This window comes from Cheilinus undulatus, linkage group 24 (genome assembly GCF_018320785.1).
Source record: "Cheilinus undulatus linkage group 24, ASM1832078v1, whole genome shotgun sequence".
In the NCBI taxonomy this organism is placed as follows: domain Eukaryota; kingdom Metazoa; phylum Chordata; class Actinopteri; order Labriformes; family Labridae; genus Cheilinus; species Cheilinus undulatus.
In genome coordinates, this window is record NC_054888.1 from 17,739,911 (window position 1) to 17,764,016 (window position 24,106).

Here is a 24,106-nt window from a genome sequence, read left to right on the forward strand (position 1 = left end):
CTGTTAATGATATGCTGCCATTATTTAGATACAAGTCATCGTTTTAAGATACCAAGCCATCCAAGTGAAAATAATTCTAGGTATTTTTGAGGTTGCTTTTGTACATGTAATTTTGAGACTCTTGTCCAATATTAAGTGATATCAGGTTTTAATAAGGCATATTGTGTAATAACATAGATGTATCTACTATTATTTTGCATGTTAAGATAAATTATAGGAAATAAACAATTTTAAAGGGTGATTTTATGTGATTTTATACGTCTCAATAATATGAAATGCATAATGTTCGAGTAGAATGTATTTTTATTCTCTCTGGTTTTGCTAACAGATTTATTTATTCGTTTTACAAGTGCAGTACAGACAAGTAGAGTGAACAACAGTGATATTTCTCCTCTTTTTTCTCACAATAGCCCCCCTCCCCCCAAAAAAGAATACAACAAAAACAAATATAAGAAAAAAACAGCCATCTGGTCCTACCTAACCCAGAATACATCTACAGTAGAAATTAAATTTATCAGCAAAATAAATGATAAATTACTCACTCTTCCTTCTTTACATAATGGGACTGTGGTGTTATCAAATAACATGTTGATTTGACAGTTATACAGTACAACCTCTACTTTAACAAAATATATTGATATGTATTGACAGAATGTGCACCACCGGTAAGTATTTCATCTATCCTGTAATGTCTTCAATTCTGCTAGATAGTCAATCATTGGGCTCCAAGTAATCTTAAATTTTCCAGGTGACCCCCTTAGGATATATTTAATTTTCTCCAAGTTTAAGAAAAGCATGAGGTCATTAAGTCATAGAGATACTTTGGGGGGAAATGGTGACTTCCACTCCAGTATTATTCCCCTACGTGCAAGAAGAGATGCAAAGGCAATGCTGTCTTTTGTTGTCCCACTAATTATTTCACTACCAGGACATATTCCAACTATGACTTTATCTAAACTCTCTCTCCCTCGCTATCTTACCCTCCCCTTGAAGGGTGGTGTCCTAAATATTTTTTGTTTACGTCCTTCTATTTCGTTACTTTCGTTTTAGTCGGTGTCAGACGTTCATTGATTCTCTCGTCTCGTATGCATAAAAATACCTGTCTGGTTATGAGTTAAAACGTCCAGAAAAGAGTGGTCCCCGTAGCGTTTATGTTGGTGCATCTCCTTAAAAAGAAAATGTCGCACCCTCTTAAAATGTTGGGATTGTTTTTCATCTTCTTGTCGTGTTTTTCAACCACACCCAGCCGAGGTAAGTTTTAAATACTGATGAAAATATTGTTTTGGAGATTAAAAAACAACTTTTTTGAGATGTATAGAGTCAACTGTAATTAATTAATTGCACACTAATGCATGTAAACATATAACGTTATGTATCTGAAGTGCGTCATTAGTGAGGCCTGTCCTTTTCTATAAACGCTGTTGGCTGCTAAAATGCTAAGTTTGTCTGCTTCGGTCTGAGTTTACTTTGAAGTAGATTTGAAACTTCCAGGTGAAGTATCTAGTTTCGACAACCTGTTTCGATATACTTTCATGTTTCCGTTTTAACAGGTTTGTTAAAAAGTTAACGCATAGGTATGGGGAAATGTTTTTCATTGTAGGCCTAACCGAACCTAATTTAGGCCTACTAGTTTTGCCATTTTCTTTTACAAAACATAGAGCTGTGCTCTTTTTTGAAATCTCCAATCTTAATTATTATCTATATATTTATTTAAATGTTTTTGTGTGTGTGTGAAGAATAATGATTTTTAAAGTAGGTAACTTATCAAAAACATAGTGCGATGTAATCCGTCTATGTGCTTTAATAGTATAATAGTAAAAGACTATAAAATTTAACTTAACAGTCTATTTAAGGACTGAATAATAACTTCTGCTTTTTTTCCCTTTACAGCTGAAGGAGTGTACAAAGCTGTAGGTGAAGATGTTGTCCTCAGTTTACCCCTGGTGGAGTCTTCTATCCAGAGCATAGAGTGGAAACACAATGGTGATATTGCTGCAGAGATGTATGGAAACAAAGTTCAGTACTTTCTCCAGTTTAAAGGTAGATTCACCAACAATTGCACTAAAATATGTTTATTTACACTGGAAAACATAGCAAGCAGTCAAGCACATTGATCCAAATCAAAGGGCCCGATGTGTTAACAGAGACAGATACTAAGACTTTTTTTTTTCAAGATTTGTTCTTTTGTAATTGCAAAATTAACAAAAATGCTGGCATATTCAGTTTTTGTGTGTTTCAAAATGGAGTAAAAATTTGAACCCCAATCTTCTGTAAAACAGTCAGCATTGTAATCCACTGAGCTACCAAGATCCACTACAGCACTAGTGCTTCCCTAGTACCTTGGACATCTTTGTATTAGGTTTGTAGTCAAATATTTATGAGAGGAGGATTCAGAGGGCGGCGCTTTCCTCCAAGCGGTGTGGAGAGAAAGATTTTACAAAGGCTTAACCATATGTACGGATACGAAAACCTCAGAGTATAATAATTTCTACATCACATTACCACAGAAACCACGCAGCTTTTCCTCTTTGCTCTCCGCTACACTGTCACTCCACAGGAACAGTATACAGCGTAACCATGACTGGAATCCATTGATATCCACTTCAGTTCTGTTATTACAGTCATTTTATGAAAACTTGAAGTAAATGAATTCCTTGAGTTTATTTTTAATGATTTTTAGACTGCAAATTCTTTCAAAGCTCTCAAATATAAAATAATAAGAATGAAAATACCTTTAAAGAGCATTTAACCCCTGATCAGGACTGAACAAAAAAATAAACCCAAGGATTATGAGGCACTAAATTTTATTTTCTTGAGAGTGATAGAGATGTTTTAATTCTCCAAAGACCATTAATGGAACCCTTCTTTAAAGATGTATATTTGTGCAAGGTCTATAGTTGTAGTAGTTGTCTACTGATGAGTAATGCAGTTGAAACATAGAATAAAATAAGAATAATATAATAAAAACGGGGACCCGCTACAGTGTTTTTTCCCAATTTCACCCTGTTTTAAATTTTCTCTCCTGTCTAGCGTCTCGTCACCGTGTCTTTTCATGATTTTAGGTCGTTGTGAGGTGAACATTGATACTGGAGCACTGACAATAAAAGGACTAAAACTGAACGACAGCGGCATCTACACACCAGAGATTAACTACAAAGTCTTCAACAAGACTGAACTCTCTGTTATCTGTAAGTGGAGAATTTTAAATGAAATTTAACCTCCATTTTTTTGTTTCTTTTACCTAAAGTCCACTTTCTACTTATTTTCTGCTGTCTTTCTGTCAGCTCGTGTAGCTAAACCCTCTGTCATTAAATCCTGCAACATGAAGATGACCAATTGTAGCCTGACCTGTGAAGGCAACACTGCAGACGCTGAACCAACCACCTATAAGTGGTTTTTAGATGATCATGAGGGACCTCCAGGCAAGGTTTTGACCATATTAAAGGTATGCAAAAACGTTTCCCTCAGCCTGAGCTAATATGTTAAACACTTCAAATCTATTAACAGCCTTTCTTTAACATACATACCTGTATTCATGATATTTCCCCCCTTAATTTTTAGGACAGGTTGGAGACCAGTTTCAGATGCATGTTGATGAACCCGGTCAGCAATGAAACCAGTGAACACTTCAGAAACCCCTTCATCATTCATGGTACCAGTAACAATCATCCGCCTTAAAAACTCTGTTATAATACCTTTTTAAACATAACATTGTACTTATACAACATTATTAGATAGAAACATTAACTTACACCATTTTAATATGTTATAATAATAAATGTCATAATAATAATATTAATAATAATAATACATTTTATTTATAGGCACCTTTCTAAGCACTCAAAGTCAACTGACAAGTCAATGTTAAAACAGTTATTTGTTTTGTATGTTAATTTATCTGTTCATGTTGTTGAAGAAAAATACTGGAGTACAAATGTAGGCCTACTTGAAACTCCAGAACTAAATATAATACCAGTTTTGCCCTTGTCTAGTATATAATATAGTTTATGACATCATTTCCAGATTTTTCTTCCTGCTTTTAGAGTTTTTTCTAACTGACAGCCTAAAATAGTCTAGGACAGAAAATGTGATTTTAATAACACAGAAAAGACAATAAAATGCAACTCAGCAGTGGACTTAAGAATTTAATGACATTTGGTGTCTTTTTTTTTTTTCTTTTTCTTTTTTTTTTTTTTTACAGCCGTTCTAGTTTACGGAGCTAAAGATGAAGATATGATCCTCAGACCACCCCCCATGACTGATATTATCAAAGGCATAGAGTGGAAACACAATGGAAATATTGCAGCTGGGTGGTATGGAGACAAGTTTGAGTGCCTTAACCAGTTTGAAGGTAAATTCACTCACTAATGTCCTTGAATATGTTTATTCACACTTAGAAAAACACAAGAAGCACCTTGATTAAAATCATATTTTTTTGATCTGTTAGCAGAGAAACAAACTTGAAGGTATTAGAATAAATCAGCCACTGATTTGTGCTGAAGTAAATGACCAGTGACTTTATCATGGCCTTTAATTTGCTTTTAGCATGGATCTGAGTGTTTTTGTGGGTAAGAAAAAGAGTTAAAGGTTTTGATTTCAGTTAATTTTAGGATGTACATTTGGGTGCTCCTCTCACATGTTTTCAGTAGAGTTGTTAAGATTCTGATACCAGTATCAGTACATCAGACTCAGTCAGTGATCAGCTCCAGGATGGTCAAAGATGGTCTAAAGATTCCTGTGAGTGCTGGAACAACTAGAAGACGCCTATGTGAAGCCAAGCTATCAGCAAGAAGCTCCAGCAAAGTCCCATTGTTGAAAAAATGACGTGCTGAAGAGTTTACAACTTTCCAGAGCACAGTGACTAGCTTAAAGATAAATTATCAACATTTTGTGGACTGATGGAAGCAAGATTGTTCTTTTTGGATCTAAGGGCTGCAGACAGTTTGTCAGATGATCCCTAAACACTGAATTAAAGCCACGGGACACTGAGGACAGGGAAGCAGGTGTAGATTCATGATGAATTGATTTTAAAATAGTAGTTTAGTGGCCTCAGAATTTCAGTGGTGCTTTTTGTGTGATTAAAAAAGCTACCATAAATCACTTTGTATCCATGTTGTTTTAATTATTTACATCCTTTATATGAAATACTTAAAGTGAAGGAACAGTATGATTGTATTTTTGATCAGTGTTAAGACTTATAACTCTTAAACAGCTCACAAAATATTCAAAATTTTAAAGGTTTTAAATGGCGTTTTCTGAGTTATTTGACTGATTGAGTAGAAATCTTTAGAGATACAAAAAGAATTATGCTGAAATATCAAAAATTTAACATAAAATAAAAACAGAGATTCACCACAATATATATATTTTTTTCTGTTTTAATTTTCCCTCCTGACTGGTGTCCTATTTTACTGTTACATCAGGTCGCTGTGAGGTGAACACTGAAACTGGAGCACTGACCATCAAAGAACTGAAACTAACAGACAACGGCATCTACACACCAGAGATTAACAGCAAAGTCTACAACAAGATTGAACTCTCTGTTATCTGTGAGTGGAGAATTTCTAGATAAAGTTTGTCCATAAGATGATTTTTAAAATTTCTTCTCACCTTGAGTCCAATAAAGCAGCTCCTTTCTTCTGTCAGCTCGTGTGGCTAAACCTTCTGTCGTCAAATTCTGCAACACTGAGATGACCCGCTGTAGCCTGACCTGTGAAGGTAACACTGCAGACACTGAACCAATCACTTATAAGTGGCTTTTAGATGACGTGGATGGACCCTCAGACAAGGTGTTGACTATAACAGAGGTATGAAAAACTAACAACATTTGAACACTTTAAATTCCTGATAATTAACTTCCCTTATCATAGTGTGTCCTCATCAGTGCAAGTGAGCTTTTGTCTTAATCTGTTTTCACAAATTTCTTTCTCTGAATGCTTAGGATACAAAGGAGTACAGTTTCAGATGTTTGATGATGAACCCAGTCATCAATGAAACCAGTGAAAGCGTCACAAACCCCATCATCATTAAACATGAGTAGTTCCACTGACAAAGGTCCTCATTATAAGCACAGATTTTTAATCTTTGTACACAACATTGCATTTACAAAATACTACAATATCAAACAAAAGCATTAGCCAACATCATCCAAATACATTTACCTTTTTGTTTTATCCATTCGTTTTATAGAGGAACGGAACCGACTGGCACTCATCATTGGATTAGTTGTAGGAGCGATTGTTTTGGTAGTCATTGTGGTTGCTGTATTTTTCATCAGGGGTAAGAAGCCAGAATTTATTGTGTGGATTAAAATATTCAGTAGTAATGAGTTCTTTCAGTAGTTCTGCTCTAACAAATTTTTAAGTGATAATATTTGATTTTAAACAAAAAAGTCAAAATTACCTACAGATCAGTTCTGTGGTTTAAGTCTGATGACAGAGTACCTTATGCTCTTTCCACTGTCACTATGGTGTAAGCATGTTGTAAATCCACAGATTTACTACATTCTTTTCTTTCTCTTCTATACAGAAAAAAGGCGAAAATCAAAAAAACGTAAGTAACTAAATACTGTCTTAAACATTGCAAAACAAACTATTTTCAAGCCAAATCAGCAGTCTTCTTAAAGTATTTAGCAAAACAAATACAGTATCCATAAACAGACAACAACTCAGTTGTACCAAATGTTTTTTTTTATTTAGCAGAAATTATAGAACTCACAGAAAGAGATGAAGAAGGAGAAGAGGGTAAGAAACTAAATGTTCTCTTTAACATATTACTGTATATTTTTTAACATGCAAACGTGTCTGTATTTGCTATCTTCAAGTATTGAATGCCAAATCTGTAGACCACTTTAATTATTCAGCACAAGCAATACAGTATACATAGGGAAAGGTGATATGTAAAAAAAAAGATATGTTTTTTTATGGCAAGATCATGATCTTCATTTATCACAATTTTTTTTTCAATTTTATGACAAGAAAAAAAAATTATTCCCCATGTAATTTTAACATGAAGGACTAAATCTTAAGTTTCAGTTTAGTTTGCAGCCTGGATCACTGTTGCATCAGAAAGCAGAAGGGAAGGAGGAACGAAGAGCTAGAATTATAAAAAAAAAAAAAAACAGATTGTCCAATAAAATCCCAAGAATCTTTGGGATGTGCTGGAGAAGGCTTTGCGCAGTGGTCAGACTCTCCCATCGACAGTATTAAAATTAATGCAACACTGGATGGAAATAAATCTTGTGACATTGCAGAAGCTTATCAAAACAGTGCCACAGTGAATGCGGGCTGTAATCAAAGCTAAAGGCGGTCCAACGAAATATTAGTGTGTGACCTTTTTTTGGTGACGACTTGTTTTTTTGGCCAGGCAGTGTATTTCTCCACCATCTGAGATCCTCCTATCACGCACCCCTTATACTTAGATCAGTGGTCCCCAGCAAGGCAGGGCAAAGCAACACAAGCTGATGACTGCAGCACTGCAGAATAGGAGCAGTTTATTGAAGTCACTTTAGATTCAATGATGCCATAGAGAGCCTTGGCCACACTCTTTCCTTTTGCAACATCCTACATGTGTGAGATAGTAGTTTTTTCTGCTGTTACTTCAATTAAGACTAAAAACAAATCAAAGCTGTCAGTCCTACAGCTGCATCCAAGACTCAAGAGATCTGTAGCACCAAAAAAGCCCACTGAAATTATTGCAGGGCTTCTAAATCTTAAAGGTCTTTGCTAAGTTTCTTATTAGCTATAAAAACCATACCCTCAATACAAAATGTTGGAAATTTAGATTTATGATTTACGATTCTAGTTATCATTGTGTGTTCTCCAGTTAGCTGTTTTAGGTGATGGTGTTCAACTACAATAGTTATAAACAACAGGATTTATTTATTGTTTTGTAATAATTTATTTGTTTTATTTGGTGGGGACTGAAGAAGAGAGGGGGCCACTAAATCAACCTCCTGATTGTGAAGGTAATGAAATGCTATTTAACCTATTCTGAAACATGTTTAAACTATGATAAAACTTGTTTGATTTAGAACAAAATCATTCACCAGTTATCTTAAAATGTAATTTTTCTACCATTTGTTTCAGGACAACCCAAAGACAACCAACATCTCAGCAATGGAGCTGGTGAGTAAAATGTTATTAAACAAAACATAAAAACAAAGAGGTGTTAAAAATAGTTACACAAGACTGGCTGATAGTAGAAAATCAACCAAGTGTGTTTTAGTTACTCATCTATTTTCTTTATCATTGCTATTTATTTATTTATTTTCAATCATTTTCCTCATTTACCTCAGGAACCCAGGGAACCAACCAGGTCTCAGTGATATAAAATTGCCACAGCGGAGCTGGTCAGTAAAATCCTAACAATGAGAGTTTAACTTAAACAGTTTGGAAAAAACATGGAAAACTTTCCTGTTCTAGGAAACATCTTAATATGTTTACCCAAGTTCAGTACGTCATTTGAGGCACTTCTACTCAAATGTGTCAGCTCCTCTTAATCTAAGAAGGAAATGCTCTTCTCTGCATTAATTTAAAGTTATTTACTACTTTAAGTTTGAGCACTCGGCTATTTATTGATACTTACATTGGAGGTGTATCTCAGAGGCCTAAAGGTAACATAAAGTAACACCTGAGTCATCTCAAGGTGCTCACAGAGAGAAACGTGAAGACTGCTGGACAGAAAGAGGCCTTTGACTGTACATAAGCGTTGATCTGAGAACAAACAAAAGCCTTGGTGTCTGTGTAGCTATCCTTATGAAATAATCTTTGTTTATTTATTTATATCAGGTCAAAATGTGCTCATCAGACATGAATCTAATGAAAATCTACCCAAAGATGCATTCAAGAGAACTCTTTCTGTTTTAAACATCTCATTCAGTTGAAAGTCATCAGTAAACATGGTCACATTTGAAACCATAACACCTCAGTTTACTAGTGGGATCATTTGCAAATTCAGTGACTCTGTTGCACATAAGACACTGCTATGAAAAACACAGTTTTACACTTGATTAAAATGATTATCAGGTAACTGACATTTCAAGCTTTTTAAGCTTGAAGCTAGTTCTAACATCCAGTAAAAGACATTTAGCTTTTGTCATCCAGGCTGGGGTGGGACAGACATCGTGGCTTCAGGTGTTAAAGGTGTTTTAAAATTCTTACTTGTTATTGTGTCGTTTATTTAATAGAGACTGAGTCAGTGACTCCAGAAACTTCCAACCAGAGCCTGGCAGAAGCTGCAGCCTCTGACACTGACCAGGAAACTGGTGAGTTCAACCGTATGTTGTCTAAAATAATAAAACAGGGTCACTATTTTATCTTAAAAATCAATGTACTTTTATGTTTCATCAGTTTTATAGAGCTCACATCTGTAGTGGTTCCTGACCTGCAGACCTCTGGACCTAGTAAGTAATATTTAACATACTTGTCATTCTCTGTTATTTCTCTCACAGTTTCTAATGACCAAGAGAATAATGTTTTGTCTTTGGTGTGTTGCAGTTGATTCATTTTCTGCCCAAAACACAAGTAAAAGCCCCAAGAATTAGTTTGAAAATAATCATGACTTTCTAATCCCTGTTTCCAACTCTATCCACTGTCCTCCTCTCTAAATAATGGTATAAAAAGCCCAAAAACAAACTTTAGGAATAATCAGCTCAGAAAGTACAAAAGGAAGATGTGTGAAACTAAGAAACTTTATCACTTTGTCAGGTTTTTATCGTGGTTTGAACTGCCTTTAAATAAAAATCATTTTGGACACCTTTGTTCTGCTTTTTTTTTTAAACATCCTTTACTTTGTAATTTAACAGAGAAATCTGCACTGATGCCAGACAAGAAACCAGAAACCAACTGTGAGCCATCAGCTGATGAACAGGAAGCCAATGATGGAGGAGATGTTGACATATCGTGGGTGTACACTTTTTTCTTGTTTGATAAAACCTAAAAAAAAAAAAAAAAAACAGGGTGCTAGAGACTTCTGTTACTGTCTGCTCCGTTTGAAGATGTTACCCTCTCTAAGGGACGAAGTGTTACATGAACTTAGTGAGAAAACTTGAAGAAAAGCAGTATTTATTTCTGACATTCACTACCTGTTATGACTGTGAGTCATATGTATGGTATTGTTTTGTTGTTGCATATTGTGTAGAGGAGCGTGTTTTCTTCCTCCTGTCTCTCGCTCTCTGCTCCTCCACCTTAAGCTTTGCTGCAGGTGTGGCGCGTCCCGATTGGATGACGGTGAAGGCGCGCACCAGCCGATTATTGGAGGAGTGATGTGGCGTCATCGGCTGCTATTGGCGGAGGCTGATAGTCACTCATTCAAAAGAAGACAGCGGGAGCGGAGACGCTGACCCTCCTTCCTGACAGCCAACCTCTGTTACACAGCGTTCATTGTGTTGATCAACTGTGATTTTGTTATTTGTTAAAACTAAAAGTTCAAATTTATCGCAGTCCCGGTAGGTAGGGGAGTGTAGCTTTTTGGGGTAACCGTTTTCTCCTGTTTTTTGGTTAGGGAGCCAGTTTAGGTTTGTATAAATTTCCTTTGTTAAGACTAGGTAAGTGTTTTTGATTTCTAAGAGTGTTTTTGTAATCTTTTTTTTGCTACATCTCCCTGAGGTAAGTTGTTGAAAGTAAAAAGAAAAAGAAATCATTACATTTTATTTTGTGGACTGCAAACTCATTTCCTGACCCTTTTGTGTAAATTCGTCTTGGAAGTGAGGAAGGAGAGGTTCAACCTTTATGTTACGTCTAGTATCCCCTAGGCTGGGCGTAACACTACCTAACAACCACGTCAGCTTGTAATGAAAGAATGAATACAATTAGCTGCTCCCTGCTGATCATGCATTTCAAAATCACTGCATGGTTCAGGACCACTGAGTGATAGTAGTTAACATTTCTGTTAACAGCAGCTTCAGACCAGTGTAGCATCATAATTGCTGTATGTTGGAGGAAAATGTGAAGAAACAGTTAAGGGATTGATGTCAAGGAATTTTAGAAGATTTTAAGAGTCTCTATTTTTACACAGTTAATGTTTTGTGACATTTTTACTAGGCTAGAACATCAAACTTTTTATGGCTTTTACATAGACCAACTTCTTTTTAAAGATCAAAAGCTAGCATTTTAGAAAGGGCCTTTTTGTAATGTATATGCAAACTTGAGCTGAACAAAACACTCCGAAGTTATTATATTTTTTTAAATTTTAATCTGTAGAACAAAGAGTGGAGGTCTCTTTTGCTCCACTTAAAGTCCCATTTAAATTCTATGCAACTGGCTTATATTCCTTCAGAATTTAGATTATATATTTTTATAGAATCAAAACTGTGCTGCCATTTTTGATGCCAAAACTTTAAGTTCAGGGAGAAATCTCCTAAGATTTCTAATAATAGTGATTAGCCGTTACGGTGTTATAAATCCAGAAAAAACATAGCCAAAAACAAGTAAAGAGACTATTTTTGTATGTTTACATTTCCTTACATTCTTCCAGTCGTGACCAAACACAAACATTTGTGGCTTTTTTTTTTTTTAAAAATCAGGACATATGAACTTTTTATTTTATACATGTTAGAGTGACTGTTCCAACACTTGAATGGTGCAAAAGAACTCTGAAATCTTGGGATGTCATCAAACTTGAATGGTTGTCAGATGCTAATTACTGTAAAATCTGGTGTATGAGACACTTTTTTATTCATCTGAAACTCTGTCTGACTCCTTTATATCAGTGCAGCTAGTATACCTGTATAAAGTGCTGAGACATGCCTTTTAACTTGCTTTTATTTTCAATTGCAATGCTGTTTTTGTATATGTAAGGTAGTGACCTAAACTCGCCACAGGGTGTCGCTGTTGCGCTTTGTATTCCCTGAGGAGGATAGCTGTAGAAGTTTTTTGTCCCTCACAGGGCACCTTAGATTGCGCTATCCTGCCGTGCGAGCGCCATTTTTTCTTTAATGTTTACTGTCAAGGTGCCAGAACCGGATGTGGAGCCGTTCTATTCCCAGTGTATGTGAAATAAAGCTCCTGGTCCCAGCTGCAAACAGAACTCCTGTTTCCGGTGTTTCGTCTCTCTGCATGACACCTCCCAACCATAACATCAAACACAACGCAGAGTCCCAGGGTGTTTAGGGAGACTCCAGGATCGCCATCATGGAGTGGGTTACATATATGAGACAGTTTTCTTTGCTTGCGTTAAGTTTGAAGGATTTTTGCTTGTTTGTAAAATGTTATACTCATTCAAGCTTCCTGTATCCCAAATCCAAACTGCACACTCTTTCTACACAGTATTTGCTAAATACTCATCTGAACAGCATGAAGCTCTAAAAATTAAGCTGTAAAACACACATAGCCATTTTAAACCAACACTGGAAATGCTAGATGTCCAAGTTGAAAAATCAGCAACCTGATAAACTGAAGAATTCATTGATGTTTGCTTTCAAATCTTTCTGGGGCTTTTTCAGCTCCTGCATCACCTATAAAATACTGAATATGAAATAATATGAATGTTATGAAAATGTCATATATGGATGTGCAACACAATGATACACAGAAATGATTACTCTGGTACTCCATACACTTGTTTTTCTGCAGTATTGTGAGACACACAATTCACCCACATAGAAGTGACTCCAAAATAGTCTGCCATGGATTTGGGACTCAGGAGAGTTGTGACCTAAATGTATAAAACATCTCATTAGTTCATGTAAATCTATGAATCATTTCCGAACATGGACAGAAGACTGAATCCAGAAGCACAGAGAGTGAGTGTGTAGGTTCAGGTAGTCACTGAGATTATAACAGCACAGAAGTGACACTGATGTACTGTGAATCCTCTGCCATACAGTATGTTCACTCTAGTGAATGTTGGAAATAACTGAGTCCAGTCATTATGTCTGACAGCTGGATGTTTTTTATGTACGATTAAAGACCCTGTTTACTGTATGTGTGAAAACTGTGTGTGGATCCTTATGGAGAAAATGTATTGAACAAGAAATCAAAGGAGAAAATGTGTCTTATATTTTGCTGTTATTTCATTGCTGTTTTGTTTTGAAATGTTAAAACTTCCATAATTGAGGACTTTATTTTGCTGAGATGTAAAAGCTTAGTCTGCCTCTGACAGAGTCCTTGGTACAAAATTTAGTTTGAAGTAAATAAACACATACTTGACTCTGATAATGTCCTTTAGATTTTTCTCTATACTGTAAAGTTAGATTAAGACATTCCCCAAAGGACTGATATGAATAAGGAAGATTTCTGTTCCTGTTATCTACAGAGATAAGCTGTCATTATGAGATGGTAGGCTGCATTTTAGAGATTATCAACAAAAAGTCTCTGTGTAGAGTTATTTTGAGAGAAGTAAGAGAGATTATTAATAATATGGCACAATCATTTTAATATGGTCATTTTGAGACACCAAGCCATTCTTATGATACATTTAGAGTTGTTCAACTATTTTAAAGGTATCAAGCCAATACTAATAGACAAGTCATTTGTTTATATAATGTATTTAGCTGGTTAGTCCATATCAAGTCAATACATTGTGATTTCAGTCATAAATTAAAGTCATTACTTCAAGATGCTTATTAATAATTTGAAGATGCTAGGTATTTATTTGAGGTATTACATGTTTATTAAGACTAATTCTTAATATTGAAACCATTTGCCGATCATTAGAGACCAGGCACTTATATTGACATACTGTGTAATGAGGGGCGGAAAGTAACTAACTACCTTTACTCTAATTACTGTAATTGAGCAGTTTTTTGGCCACTTGTACTTTTTTGAGTACATTTTGAAAGCAGTACTTTTACTTCTAGTAAATTTTAACCAAAGTGGCTTTATTTTTACTTGAGTAAAAGTGCTCATAAGGGGAAAAGTGCATATTCTTTCAGTATGAATTGGCTTTCTATGAGACTGACTGTTTTGTTCTTACCTGAGGAGACCCACCTAATCACGGATTATCAAGAGTAACTGCATCACTGTCATATTTTAGAAAATTGATCACAAAATGTGGTTTAACTATATGTAGTGTGGACCAGTATTGACACGTTACTGTGAAAATAAATAACTCTATGTTAGTGTAATTAAAAATGATAGTTTTGCTGTGTATTTTACTTTATAGAGGTGGCTTTACCTGAAGAACCTGGCTGGAGATCTATTTCTTGTTACTGCCAGATAAGAAAGAATATATTTACTTTAACTTGTATCTAAGTAAATTAAAAAATAATAAATAAATAAATGTACTTTTACTTGTGTACAATAGTCGTGTACTTTTCCCACATTTTTAGAGAATACAGGAACATGAATTTATATTTTGGTGTATCATATTACAGAAAACAAGTCATATTAGGATGCTACTTTGAAAGAGTTTCTTATTCACTTTAAAAGTTCACAGGGTTATTTTAAAAGAAACTACCTAACTCGTGTATTTTGAGTGTTTTTTTTTTTTTTTTTTTAGATAAGGCAGTATGATTAGTTTAGTTTATTAAGCTTATTTGTTCCAAGGACACCAGACAAAATTACGATAATATGATAGTATATCTCATTCTGATGTTTTAAGTTTTCGTTTTGAGATTGTAAGTCATTAGTTTGAGATTGTTTCCAGTTGTTTGAGATATTACACCTTGCATTCTCGTGTTATGGGGTGATCGGAAGTATTATTGGCCTAACCCCACTTAGGAGGCGGGGCAACGTTTGGCCGTCATACATTTCATTGCATATCGACTCCACCACCTAACATTTAGATAACGTCTTAGTTTCTGTGTAGGCACACTCCCCCAAAATTCGTATCTGAGTAGTTTATGTAGCTTCTGCTGACTGATATTTATCAAAGCGTTCAATATTAAGTGTACTCAAGTCGTTATTGTTTAACTTTAAGGAATATGCTGCACCCGGTTCAAGAGTTGGGATTGTTTTTCCTATTCCTGAGATTTTCTCCCAGCCTTTGTAAGTATTGAAATAAATACCAATTAGATGTGTTTTGTGATTATTTGAAAGGAGTTGTGTTATTCATATGAGGTGTGTAGCGTTTTATACGTTTGACACAAATACGTAAAGTGCGACAAGCATTAATTTCTGCTGCATCAAACAGGAAATACGCCATTGCCGGTGTTTTATGGATCACGTTTACTAAATCAACGTTAAACTCTTTATCTGCGCCATCTTAGTGTATATACTTTAAAACTTTATGTTAAAGTTAATCCACGTTTTGTGTTTTTTTTTACTTCTTCCGTGTTAGAGTACCTGACTTTCTCAAGTCGGTCCTGCACGTTCTCCTCTGGGAGTGAAAGAAATTTAAAAAAAACCTTAATCAACAAGATAATGTTACGGGTATGTCAGGCTTATTCCCTCTGACTTTAAGCATACAATAACTGCGGTCACGCCACAGATTGGAGTTTTGATATAAGATTAATAGGTCGGGAGCCAGGTCCACTCCTCGGGATGTTTTTTTGCTAAGTTTTTTTCACTATGATTTCCTGTTATCTTATACCTTGGGCCATCACGAGTTGATACCGACCACCCCCAACTCGGTGACGTTTGGTCTCAGGGGCCAAAAAAACCCTTTTGGGAAAGGCTCCTGGCGAAATAATGTAATTGTACATATTAAGGTACTGCAACTGCGCAAGTGGTCAGAAAACACTCAAATTTTGCAGGATGTATCCTGACACATAGGGGCAACTACCAGAAAAAGATCCGGGGGTGTCATGCCTTTCAGTTCTCAAATATCACCTTCAACATACCCCAAAAGACAAAAAAAAAAGGTCCAAGGTGACCTTTCCATCTATAGGATTACAGCTGCTATGACCAAAGTTCTCCACTGTACCCCAAATCAGGAAAAAAACTGAAAATTCCAGTATTACCATTTCAAATGGGCTCAAGCATATTTTCTGGCATCTAACCCCAATCTTAAACAAGAGGTGAGACTTCAGTTACATCTTGATATAATATCTGAAGTGTGAATTACATGAAAAGAGAATAATGTTACACCCCCAGATGGACCAGGGTATCAAGGTGCAACATTAAACAACATCATACAAAACCAGGTCATCATATGAGATTTATTCAAGAACTCAGTCCTGAAAAGGAATAAATGACTCTAGTCAACATTTCTTAACTATAGATAAACATTCTGCATAGCAAAATGACGAAAATAAGTTACAGCTCAAACGAAATAGAACACATTTCTATGGTTCTTAGATATTTTTGCTACTGTACTTTGACCACTGGTCATATCAGTGTATTGTATTAGTGTAGACTATGTCCCAGAAGATGCATTTTTCAAGTTTTATTCATGCTGTCTCTTGATGCTTTTTGTGTGGCAGCAGTTGTCTGGGATATGTGATCTGGCTACACCGATAACATTTCTCTACACCAGGATGTGTCCTCAATATGTTCATGAAATACCAAGACTATTTGAGGATTCTACTATGGTTTTGCTACTCTGAGCAGTGATGTAGAAAGTTGTTTAGGAGGGCTTTGTATGATAAGGATATTATACATGTTGAGATACATTAGCTGATAAAACTATGTTACTGGCTTTTAATCATCATCTTCCTCCTCTTCCTCATCATCATCCATGTTTGTATGGATTTCATCAGCTAAGTCATCCTCATCTGTTTCCTCTTCTACCAAGACATCGACAAGGGCTTTGGGGCTGACATCACCCTCAAAACATAGTGGCTCTAGCTTGCCTGTCTCTGTGTTCATATGAAACCCATGTATGAGAGGGGATGGGATCTCTGGGTACTGCTCATGAGCCCTCTTCCAGACACATACCTGGAAGTTGACTCCTCTCATGTGCTGTAAGAGGACCCTCTTGCAAGGTGGGAAGGTTGAGAGGTCAACAGACATTCCTTTTTCTAGAACATGTATAATATCATCATCATACGAAGCCCTCATAAACAACTTTCTACATCACTGCTCAGAGTAGCAAAACCATACTAGAATCCTCAAATAGTCTTGGTATTTCATGAACATATTGAGGACACATCCTGGTGCAGAGAAATGTTATCGGTGTAGCCAGATCCTATATCCCAGACAACTGCTGCCACACTAAAAGCATCAAGAGACAGCATGAATAAAACTTTAAAAATGCATCTTCTTGAACATAGTCTACACTAATACAACACACTAAAAAGTCCTGGGTTTAAACCAATCCAATTTGGGTTGGTTTTAACCCAACCTTGGGGTAAAAAGTGACTGGCACTTTCCTGGTGTTAATTTAACCAGGAAAATGTGTTATTCATTTAACCCGGACTAATGGGTTGAATAGTCAGCCCAATAGTTGGGTATATTAACTACAGTTCTGGGTTATTTAACACAGAATGTTGGGTTGAAGTATGACACCATGACTGAGGGGGTCAATGTTGCAGAGCACCATGTCTGTATGTGACTGTATCTGTGGTTCAGAATAAATAATAGCTGCTCATGCTTCCTGTGCAAGAGCTTGTCAAACTCATTCAACTTGTCTGGGAGCTTTCCTCATCACTGCACACCACAATATGAAACTAGAAAAGCATCCAGGAAACATAGTGAAATCCTTTAAAACGTTCCTGGATCCAGATCAGCCAATTACTCCCTCTCTGGTGGGGCGGAGACACAGTGACACAAAGCATTGGCTTTGCCACATGTGGAAGTCATGATGAAAACGTTGCCTGCCGGTGCCAACAGATGCACTGACAGTCTCACCCATGGTTTCTTGAAAATTTTGGAATAGCCCCTCCCCTTAAAGAACTAAACATACTAAGTTATCTCAGTTTAACATGATCATTGCATTGCATCTTTCAGCTGAATAGTACAAACGACTCATTTGATTCAGTAATGTCAACGTTTTTGGACAAAACATAAAAGAATAAGTAATGACTGCTAAAAAAGTTTAAGTAGAAACAAAATTCAGGTTTACAATGTAGTCTGTACTAAACCTTGAGCTATAATAACTTCCTTAACTAAGTACTCTACACAAAGGAATTTTGTTATTTGAACTGGAGTGCAATTTCTCTTAACTTAAAAAGCCTTTTTAACAATGCAAAAATCTCTATTTTACTCAACTAGGGTCATAAAGTTAAAGTTACTTGTTTTTTTTCAAGGCAGTAGGTTTGCATAAATTTTCTAAAGTGGTAAACTAATTGGATTTTACAGTGTACCGGTACAAACAGACTTTCCAAAATGCTAGATGTTTACCTTCAATGCATGATTAGCGTCCTCTTGGTCCTGGGCTACAAACAAAGTGCTTGTGTGCAAGATGACAAGGGCTGGAAGGAGGGATGCTGCAAGGGACATGAGCGAAGGGGCGTTAACCCAGAGTATGGGTTACTCTGATATGTTAACCCAGAAATATAATTAACTCAAGCAACCCAGAAATTGGAATTACCCTTTCAACCACAAAATGGGTTAATTTCTGAAAATTAACACAGAAATATAACCCAACCCCAGCAACTCAGGAACTGTGTTGATTAAATAACACAGGAGTTTTTAGTGTGAATACACTGATATGACCAGTGGTCAAAGTACAGTAGCAAAAATATCTAAGAACCATAGAAATATGTTCTGTTTTTCGTTTGAGCTGTAACTTATTTTCGTTATTTGGCTATGCAGAATGTTTATCTATAGTTAAGAAATGTTGACTAGAGTCATTTATTCCTTTTCAGGACTGAGTTCTTGAATAAATCTCATATGATGACCTGGTTTTGTATGATGTTGTTTAATGTTGCACCTTGATACCCTGGTCCATCTGGGGGCGTAACATTATTCTCTTTTAATTTGTAATTCACACTTCAGATATTATATCAAGATGCAACTGAAGTCTCACCTATTGTTTAAGATTAGGGTTAGATGCCAGAAAATATGCTTGAGCCCATTTAAAAATGGTAATACTGGAATTTTCATTTTTTTCCTGATTTGGGGTACAGTGGAGAACTTTGGTCATAGCAGCTGTAATCCTATAGATGGAAAGGTCACCTTGGACTTAAATTGAAGCTTAGAAATGTGGGAAGTTTTTAATAAACATTTTAGGTAGTGAAACAATAATAAAATGCTTGAAATTGATCACTTTTGATGGTAAGTTTTCAGGCAGACAGATTTTTTTTTTTTTTGTCTTTTGGGGTATGTTGAAGGTGATATTTGAGAACTGAAAGGCAGGACACCCCTGGACCTCTTTCTGGTAGTTGCCCCTATGTGTCAGGATACATCCTGCAAAATTTGAGTGTTTTCTGACCATTTGTGCAATTGCAGTACCTTAATATGTACAATTACATAATTTCCCAAAAGGGTTTTTTTGGCCCCTGAGACCAAATGTCTCTGAGTTGGGGGTGGTCGGTATCAACTCGTGATGGCCCAAGGTATAAGATAACAGGAAACCATAGTGAAAAAAACTTAGCAAAAAACATCCCGAGGAGTGGACCTGGCTCCTGACCTATAAATAAGGAAAAGTACCAACAACGACACCTGGGGATTTAAACCCCAGGAAATAATTAACCTTAAACTTTGACCAAAATTCTAAATTAAAGGCAACACAGGTAAGAACTGAGGAGGCATGGGAAAAGGTTCAACAAATATAAGATTTTATTTTGAGAAATCAAATGAAAAAGGGTACTGAAAGGGGGCTAACCAAAAAGGGGAGCAAAAAGGGTACTAAAAAAGTACTAAAAGGGGGCTAACAAAAAAAGGGGGGCAAAAACAGCAGCAGAGGTTCTGAAAATAAAGAAAACAAATGTCATTAAAAAGGAATTATGTCAGGTTTTAAAAGTCTAATCAATTGAGCCACCTACTCACCAACCACGCTTGGTTAAAAAGAAAACAGCTTAAAGTGGGGAACCAAACAGCACTCCAGGATCACTACTGCAGCAGAAAGTATTTTAGTAAGGCAACTGAACACTCCTAAAATTAAATAAAGGGACTCTTTTCTCACCTTTAATTCCAACAACAGCATCAGCACAGCACCAAACACCACCAGCAGCATGTCAGGCAGGAGTAAGAGGCCTAGCCTTCTTCTTCTTTCGTTTTATGGCGGATCGCAAAAAACGTTCAGGTGCATACCGCCACCCACTGTACAAGAATGTGTAGCTTCATATCCCCATCTTTAGATTCTACCCATCAATTGGGTCTCTTTCAGAAAGCTGAATAATGCTTTCCTTCCATCTCGGATCTTTTCTCTTTCCCCTTCTGTTCCTGGAATTCCAGCCATACTCCAGTCCTGCTGCGCTGCTCTGACTTTCCTCTGTAGCCTCTCTCTCTCTGAAGCATACTTTACACAGTGTATTAAAATATGTTCCACGTTTTCCTTTACGCCACATCTCTCACACTTGTCAGTATTCTTTTTCCCTATTAAATTCATTGTGTTATTCAGACCAGTATGACCAACTCTAAGCCGCATTACGATGATTTCTTCTCTTCTGTTCCTTTCTTTAAAGATTTTTGTTAGGACTGATTTTTGTATGTTGTGATATTTTCTTCCTTTCTGATCATCTTCCCATCTTTCCTTGCCAAATTTCCTTGCCTATTGCCCTTATTGTTTTACCCTCTCCTTTTCTATAAGGTATTGTGACTGTTATATTCTTTTCCAGAGCCCTTTTTGCTACGTTATCAGCAACCTCATTTCCCTTCACCCCTGTGTGAGCTGGCACCCAGCAGAACTGTACCTCAATTCCACCCCTGTGAAGTCTGGACAAACTGTGCCGTGCCTCAATGAACAAATCTTCCCTGGTTATGCTTTTTGACTGTAGACTTTCCAAAATAGCAACTGAATCTATGCACATCACCACCCTATCTGGTCTGACCTCCTCCACCCACTGTAGACTGATAATTGCTGCCACCATTTCTGCTGTGAATACTGATAAGTGGTCTGACAGGCGTTTTGAAATGTGCACTCCAAATTTTGGTTTGTACACCCCTGCTCCCACACACCCCTTTGTGTTCTTAGCTCCAGCTGTAAATATTTTGAGATAGTTGTAATACCTAGTTCTCAGGTATTCACTCGTTCTCTCACCCACTTCACTCAGTCGCCACTCTTTTTTCATAGTACTAACATTCATGTCCACCTTTGCTTCAGGGTAGATCCATGGGGGAACCATACTAACTGGGCTGGGCTTTGTGAATTCTAGATGATCTATCCCATACTTTTTGGCCCATTCATTTCCTGTCCACCCAAACCCTCTCCTCTGGAACCTGGAATATTCCCAGCAGCTTTGTATAACTTGTGCAGCTGGATTCTTTGCCCCACTTCCTTTAAGCTTGATCCAATAAGCTAATGAAACTCTTTCTCTCCGTAACTCCAGAGGCATCTCTCCTGCTTCTATTAACAGAGCATTGATGGGGGTTGTCTTCATGGCTCCTGTGCATACATGCAATGCTCTGTACTGTCCATCCATCCATTTTCTATACCCCTTATTCTGTTCCGGGTCAGGGCGGGGGAGCCTATCCCAGCCATCATTGGGCAAGAGGCGGGTTGCCAGTCAATTACAGGGCTGACATATAGAGACAGACATCACATACAGACAGACAACCAGGCATGCTCACATTCACACCTACGGCCAATTTAGAGTGATCAGTTAACCTAATGAGCATGTTTTTGGTGGTGGGAGGAAGCCGGAGTACCCAGAGAGAACACATGCGTGCACAGGGAGAACAAAACAAACTCTGCACAGCAACGCCCTGTTTGGGAAGTGAACCAGCAACCTTTTTGCTGTGAGGCAACAGCGCTGTAGCACCCAGGTGTTCCCACTATGCACAGCAGCAAATGACTCACCTAACACATCTGCCTTTTCTTTGTTTACTATAGCTAACCTCTGACCACTGACCAGCACTGGGGTTTTAACAGAGCTTCTTTTCCCACTCATTTTCTTAAACATTGCCCAAACATTTTGTAATTTTATTTCTCTTCCTATAGATAAACAATAGTTTCTCCATGTTTCCTTTTTTGCTTCCTTTATTATCCTTCCTTTTGTAATCTACAAGGTTCCCTATTGACATGCTCTTTCTTAACATTCTAAGAGCTTTGTTTCTTTCTTTTATTGCTCTGCTGCATTCATCATTCCACCACGGAACTACTCTTACCTTACCTTTGTTGTTCTTTTTGGAATACAAAGATTTGCAGCATTTAAGATATGCTCCGTAACTTCACTAGCACATTCCTCTGTTTCCTTCATGTGTTACCATGTGTGCAGTCTCGTTACAGTACAACCTAAAATGTTCCCAGTTAGCTTTACTATACCCTTCTTGCTTACACACATTATCATTTATTGTGGTAATAATTGGGAAGTGATCACTCCCTAGTGTAGTATTGTCCTTAACACACCATTCACAAATATTCACCATTTTATCTGACACCAGACTAAGATCTAGTATTGATACTGATCCTCTGTTTACATTTATTCTGGTTCCTTTTCCATCATTAATACAAACCAGATTTCTCTCATTTATCATTTCTTCAACTACACTCCCGTTATTGACAGTAAGATTACTGCCCCATAAACTGTTATGAGAATTTTAATCCCCACACCAAATTTCTCTCTTATATACTGTACCTGCTATTTCTTTAAACATGTCACATGATAAGTTCCTGCATGGATTATAGAAGTTTATTATCTTCACATTTCTTTCTTTCCGGGAGCTACAGAGCTCTACTACAACACACTCTATCTCTTTAGGCGAGGTGATCTCTCTTTATGCCAGCCTCCTCCACTATGGTTATCATCTCTGTCATGTCTAACTGCGCTGAATCCAGGGATCCTAAAATCTATCTGAGGTCTCAACCAAGTTTCCTGAACTCAAATAACATCTGGAACTACTTCCAGATCATAAATATATATTTTAAGCTCCTGATCATTAGCTAGCAAACTTCTGGCATTCCATTGAAGAATGTGTATAACCATGATTAGTGCATCAAGCCACATCTTTTGCGTTTTCTGCTGCTTCTGCTACTGTCAACAGTGTATGTATCTGATCTGCTTTAATTTCTTTCATGTCAAGGAATTTTCCTGCTGCCTCTACAATTGTCTTAATTTTATCACTTTTCTTCTTCATATTTACTGCCACATTGATGGCATGGCAGATAAAAGCCACAAAGTTCTCTTTTTTTCACCATCATGGTACTGTCATCCACTTTACATTTATGTATGCATGTCCTTTGCTCTGGTACAGAGGGCACTCGCATTTGGGGCTGATTTTCTGCTGAGCTGAGCTTCTGCATATGAGACATTCTCCATTATTTTGACTCTCTGAGCTTCCATTGCTTCTCTCTGTACTATGCATCCTCCGTATGCAGCACTATGATCTCCTCCACAGTTACAGCATTTCACTTGAGCATCTTTTCCACACTTTCCATATTCGTGCTGCCCTCCACATCGGGCACACCGTAGTTTCCCTTTGCATTCTTTAGCAATATGTCCCATTCTTTGACATACAAAACACCTGATTGGTTTAGGTATGTACTCTCTCACATTGTAATTCATGTACCCAATCTGCACTGATTTTGTGATGCTGTTCTCAAACTGCAGAATCACTGACATTGAGTTTTTCAGAATACCATCCCTTTTGTAATCCCTTTTGCTCTTAATCCTGGTCGCATTAATCACTTTCCCTCCTTTGACTTCTTTTTTAACGTCATCCATAGACACGCTCAGTGGTATCCCTGAGATTACTCCCTTCAACCTGGCAAGTGCTCCAGGTATATAGGCCTTCATCTTTTCCCCTACAAGCGATGTCATTTTAATGATCTTCTCCTGCTGTTGTTTACTCACCGCATGAATTAGCACTCTCTTTTTATTCAGCAGCTTTGCTAACTTGATCTTACCTATTTCCTGTTCAATTGCTCTTGTTAGTTTGATCGGGTGGAAGTGACCCCCCTCCCAATCAAATTCAATCATTACTTTCATCTCATCTGTCTGTTTTTGCTCCTCACGCACTGGCTTTTTGGGAGAAGTCTGCGTCTTCTTGTTATGACTTTTCAAATTTTCACTTTCTTCTGACCAACTCCTTGCTCTTTCCTGCCTATCTCTATGTGCTCTTTTCATTCTAGCAGATCTAGAAATCATCCACTCCATTTCATTGTCACTGTTTTCCCCGAAGATGAAGACATGACACTACAGTCAAAGTACAGTTTATGCAAAACCGCCAAACAATTTTCAAAC

The 24,106-nt window shown here is 36.9% G+C and overlaps 2 protein-coding genes across 8 annotated transcripts in view; both read left to right on the top strand.

Moving 5' to 3' along the window:
* Nucleotides 1–1,024: 1,024 nt before the first annotated feature.
* LOC121506177 lies at nt 1,025–14,117 on the top strand. 7 transcript variants are annotated; one of them, XR_005991618.1, is made up of 18 exons: nt 1,025–1,251; nt 1,891–2,040; nt 3,063–3,188; nt 3,285–3,445; nt 3,562–3,652; nt 4,202–4,351; nt 5,424–5,549; nt 5,647–5,807; nt 5,942–6,032; nt 6,190–6,279; nt 6,529–6,552; nt 6,699–6,743; nt 7,928–7,966; nt 8,088–8,126; nt 8,297–8,350; nt 9,188–9,265; nt 9,351–9,403; nt 9,806–14,117. XR_005991618.1 is itself a non-coding variant. In XM_041781830.1 (17 exons), exons 1-16 carry the CDS (start codon nt 1,152–1,154, stop codon nt 9,356–9,358), a joined length of 1,479 nt encoding a protein of 492 aa, XP_041637764.1. In that variant the 5' UTR covers nt 1,025–1,151; the 3' UTR covers nt 9,359–9,403; nt 9,806–14,117. The 7 variants fall into 7 exon arrangements, 4 of the variants coding, with proteins under 4 accessions (XP_041637764.1, XP_041637766.1, XP_041637767.1 ...); XR_005991620.1 differs by having other exon boundaries at nt 7,931–7,966; XR_005991619.1 differs by having other exon boundaries at nt 6,702–6,743.
* A 592-nt stretch (nt 14,118–14,709) lies between these two features.
* The window catches only part of LOC121506194, a 177,463-nt gene continuing 168,066 nt past the window's right edge, over nt 14,710–24,106 (top strand). Inside the window, exon 1 of the mRNA XM_041781876.1 lies at nt 14,710–14,927. Within this exon, the coding sequence (XP_041637810.1) occupies nt 14,864–14,927 (64 nt within the window). The 5' untranslated portion in view covers nt 14,710–14,863. The remainder of the gene's footprint in view (nt 14,928–24,106) is intronic.

Bases quoted from the DNA above. Each gene is read 5' to 3' on its own strand.
- LOC121506177 (XM_041781830.1), top strand. From the start codon at position 1,152: ATGTTGGTGCATCTCCTTAAAAAGAAAATGTCGCACCCTCTTAAAATG. The intron at 5,550-5,646 runs GTGAGTGGAGAA...TTCTTCTGTCAG, and splicing joins GATTGAACTCTCTGTTATCT to CTCGTGTGGCTAAACCTTCT. The intron at 5,808-5,941 runs GTATGAAAAACT...CTGAATGCTTAG, and splicing joins AGGTGTTGACTATAACAGAG to GATACAAAGGAGTACAGTTT.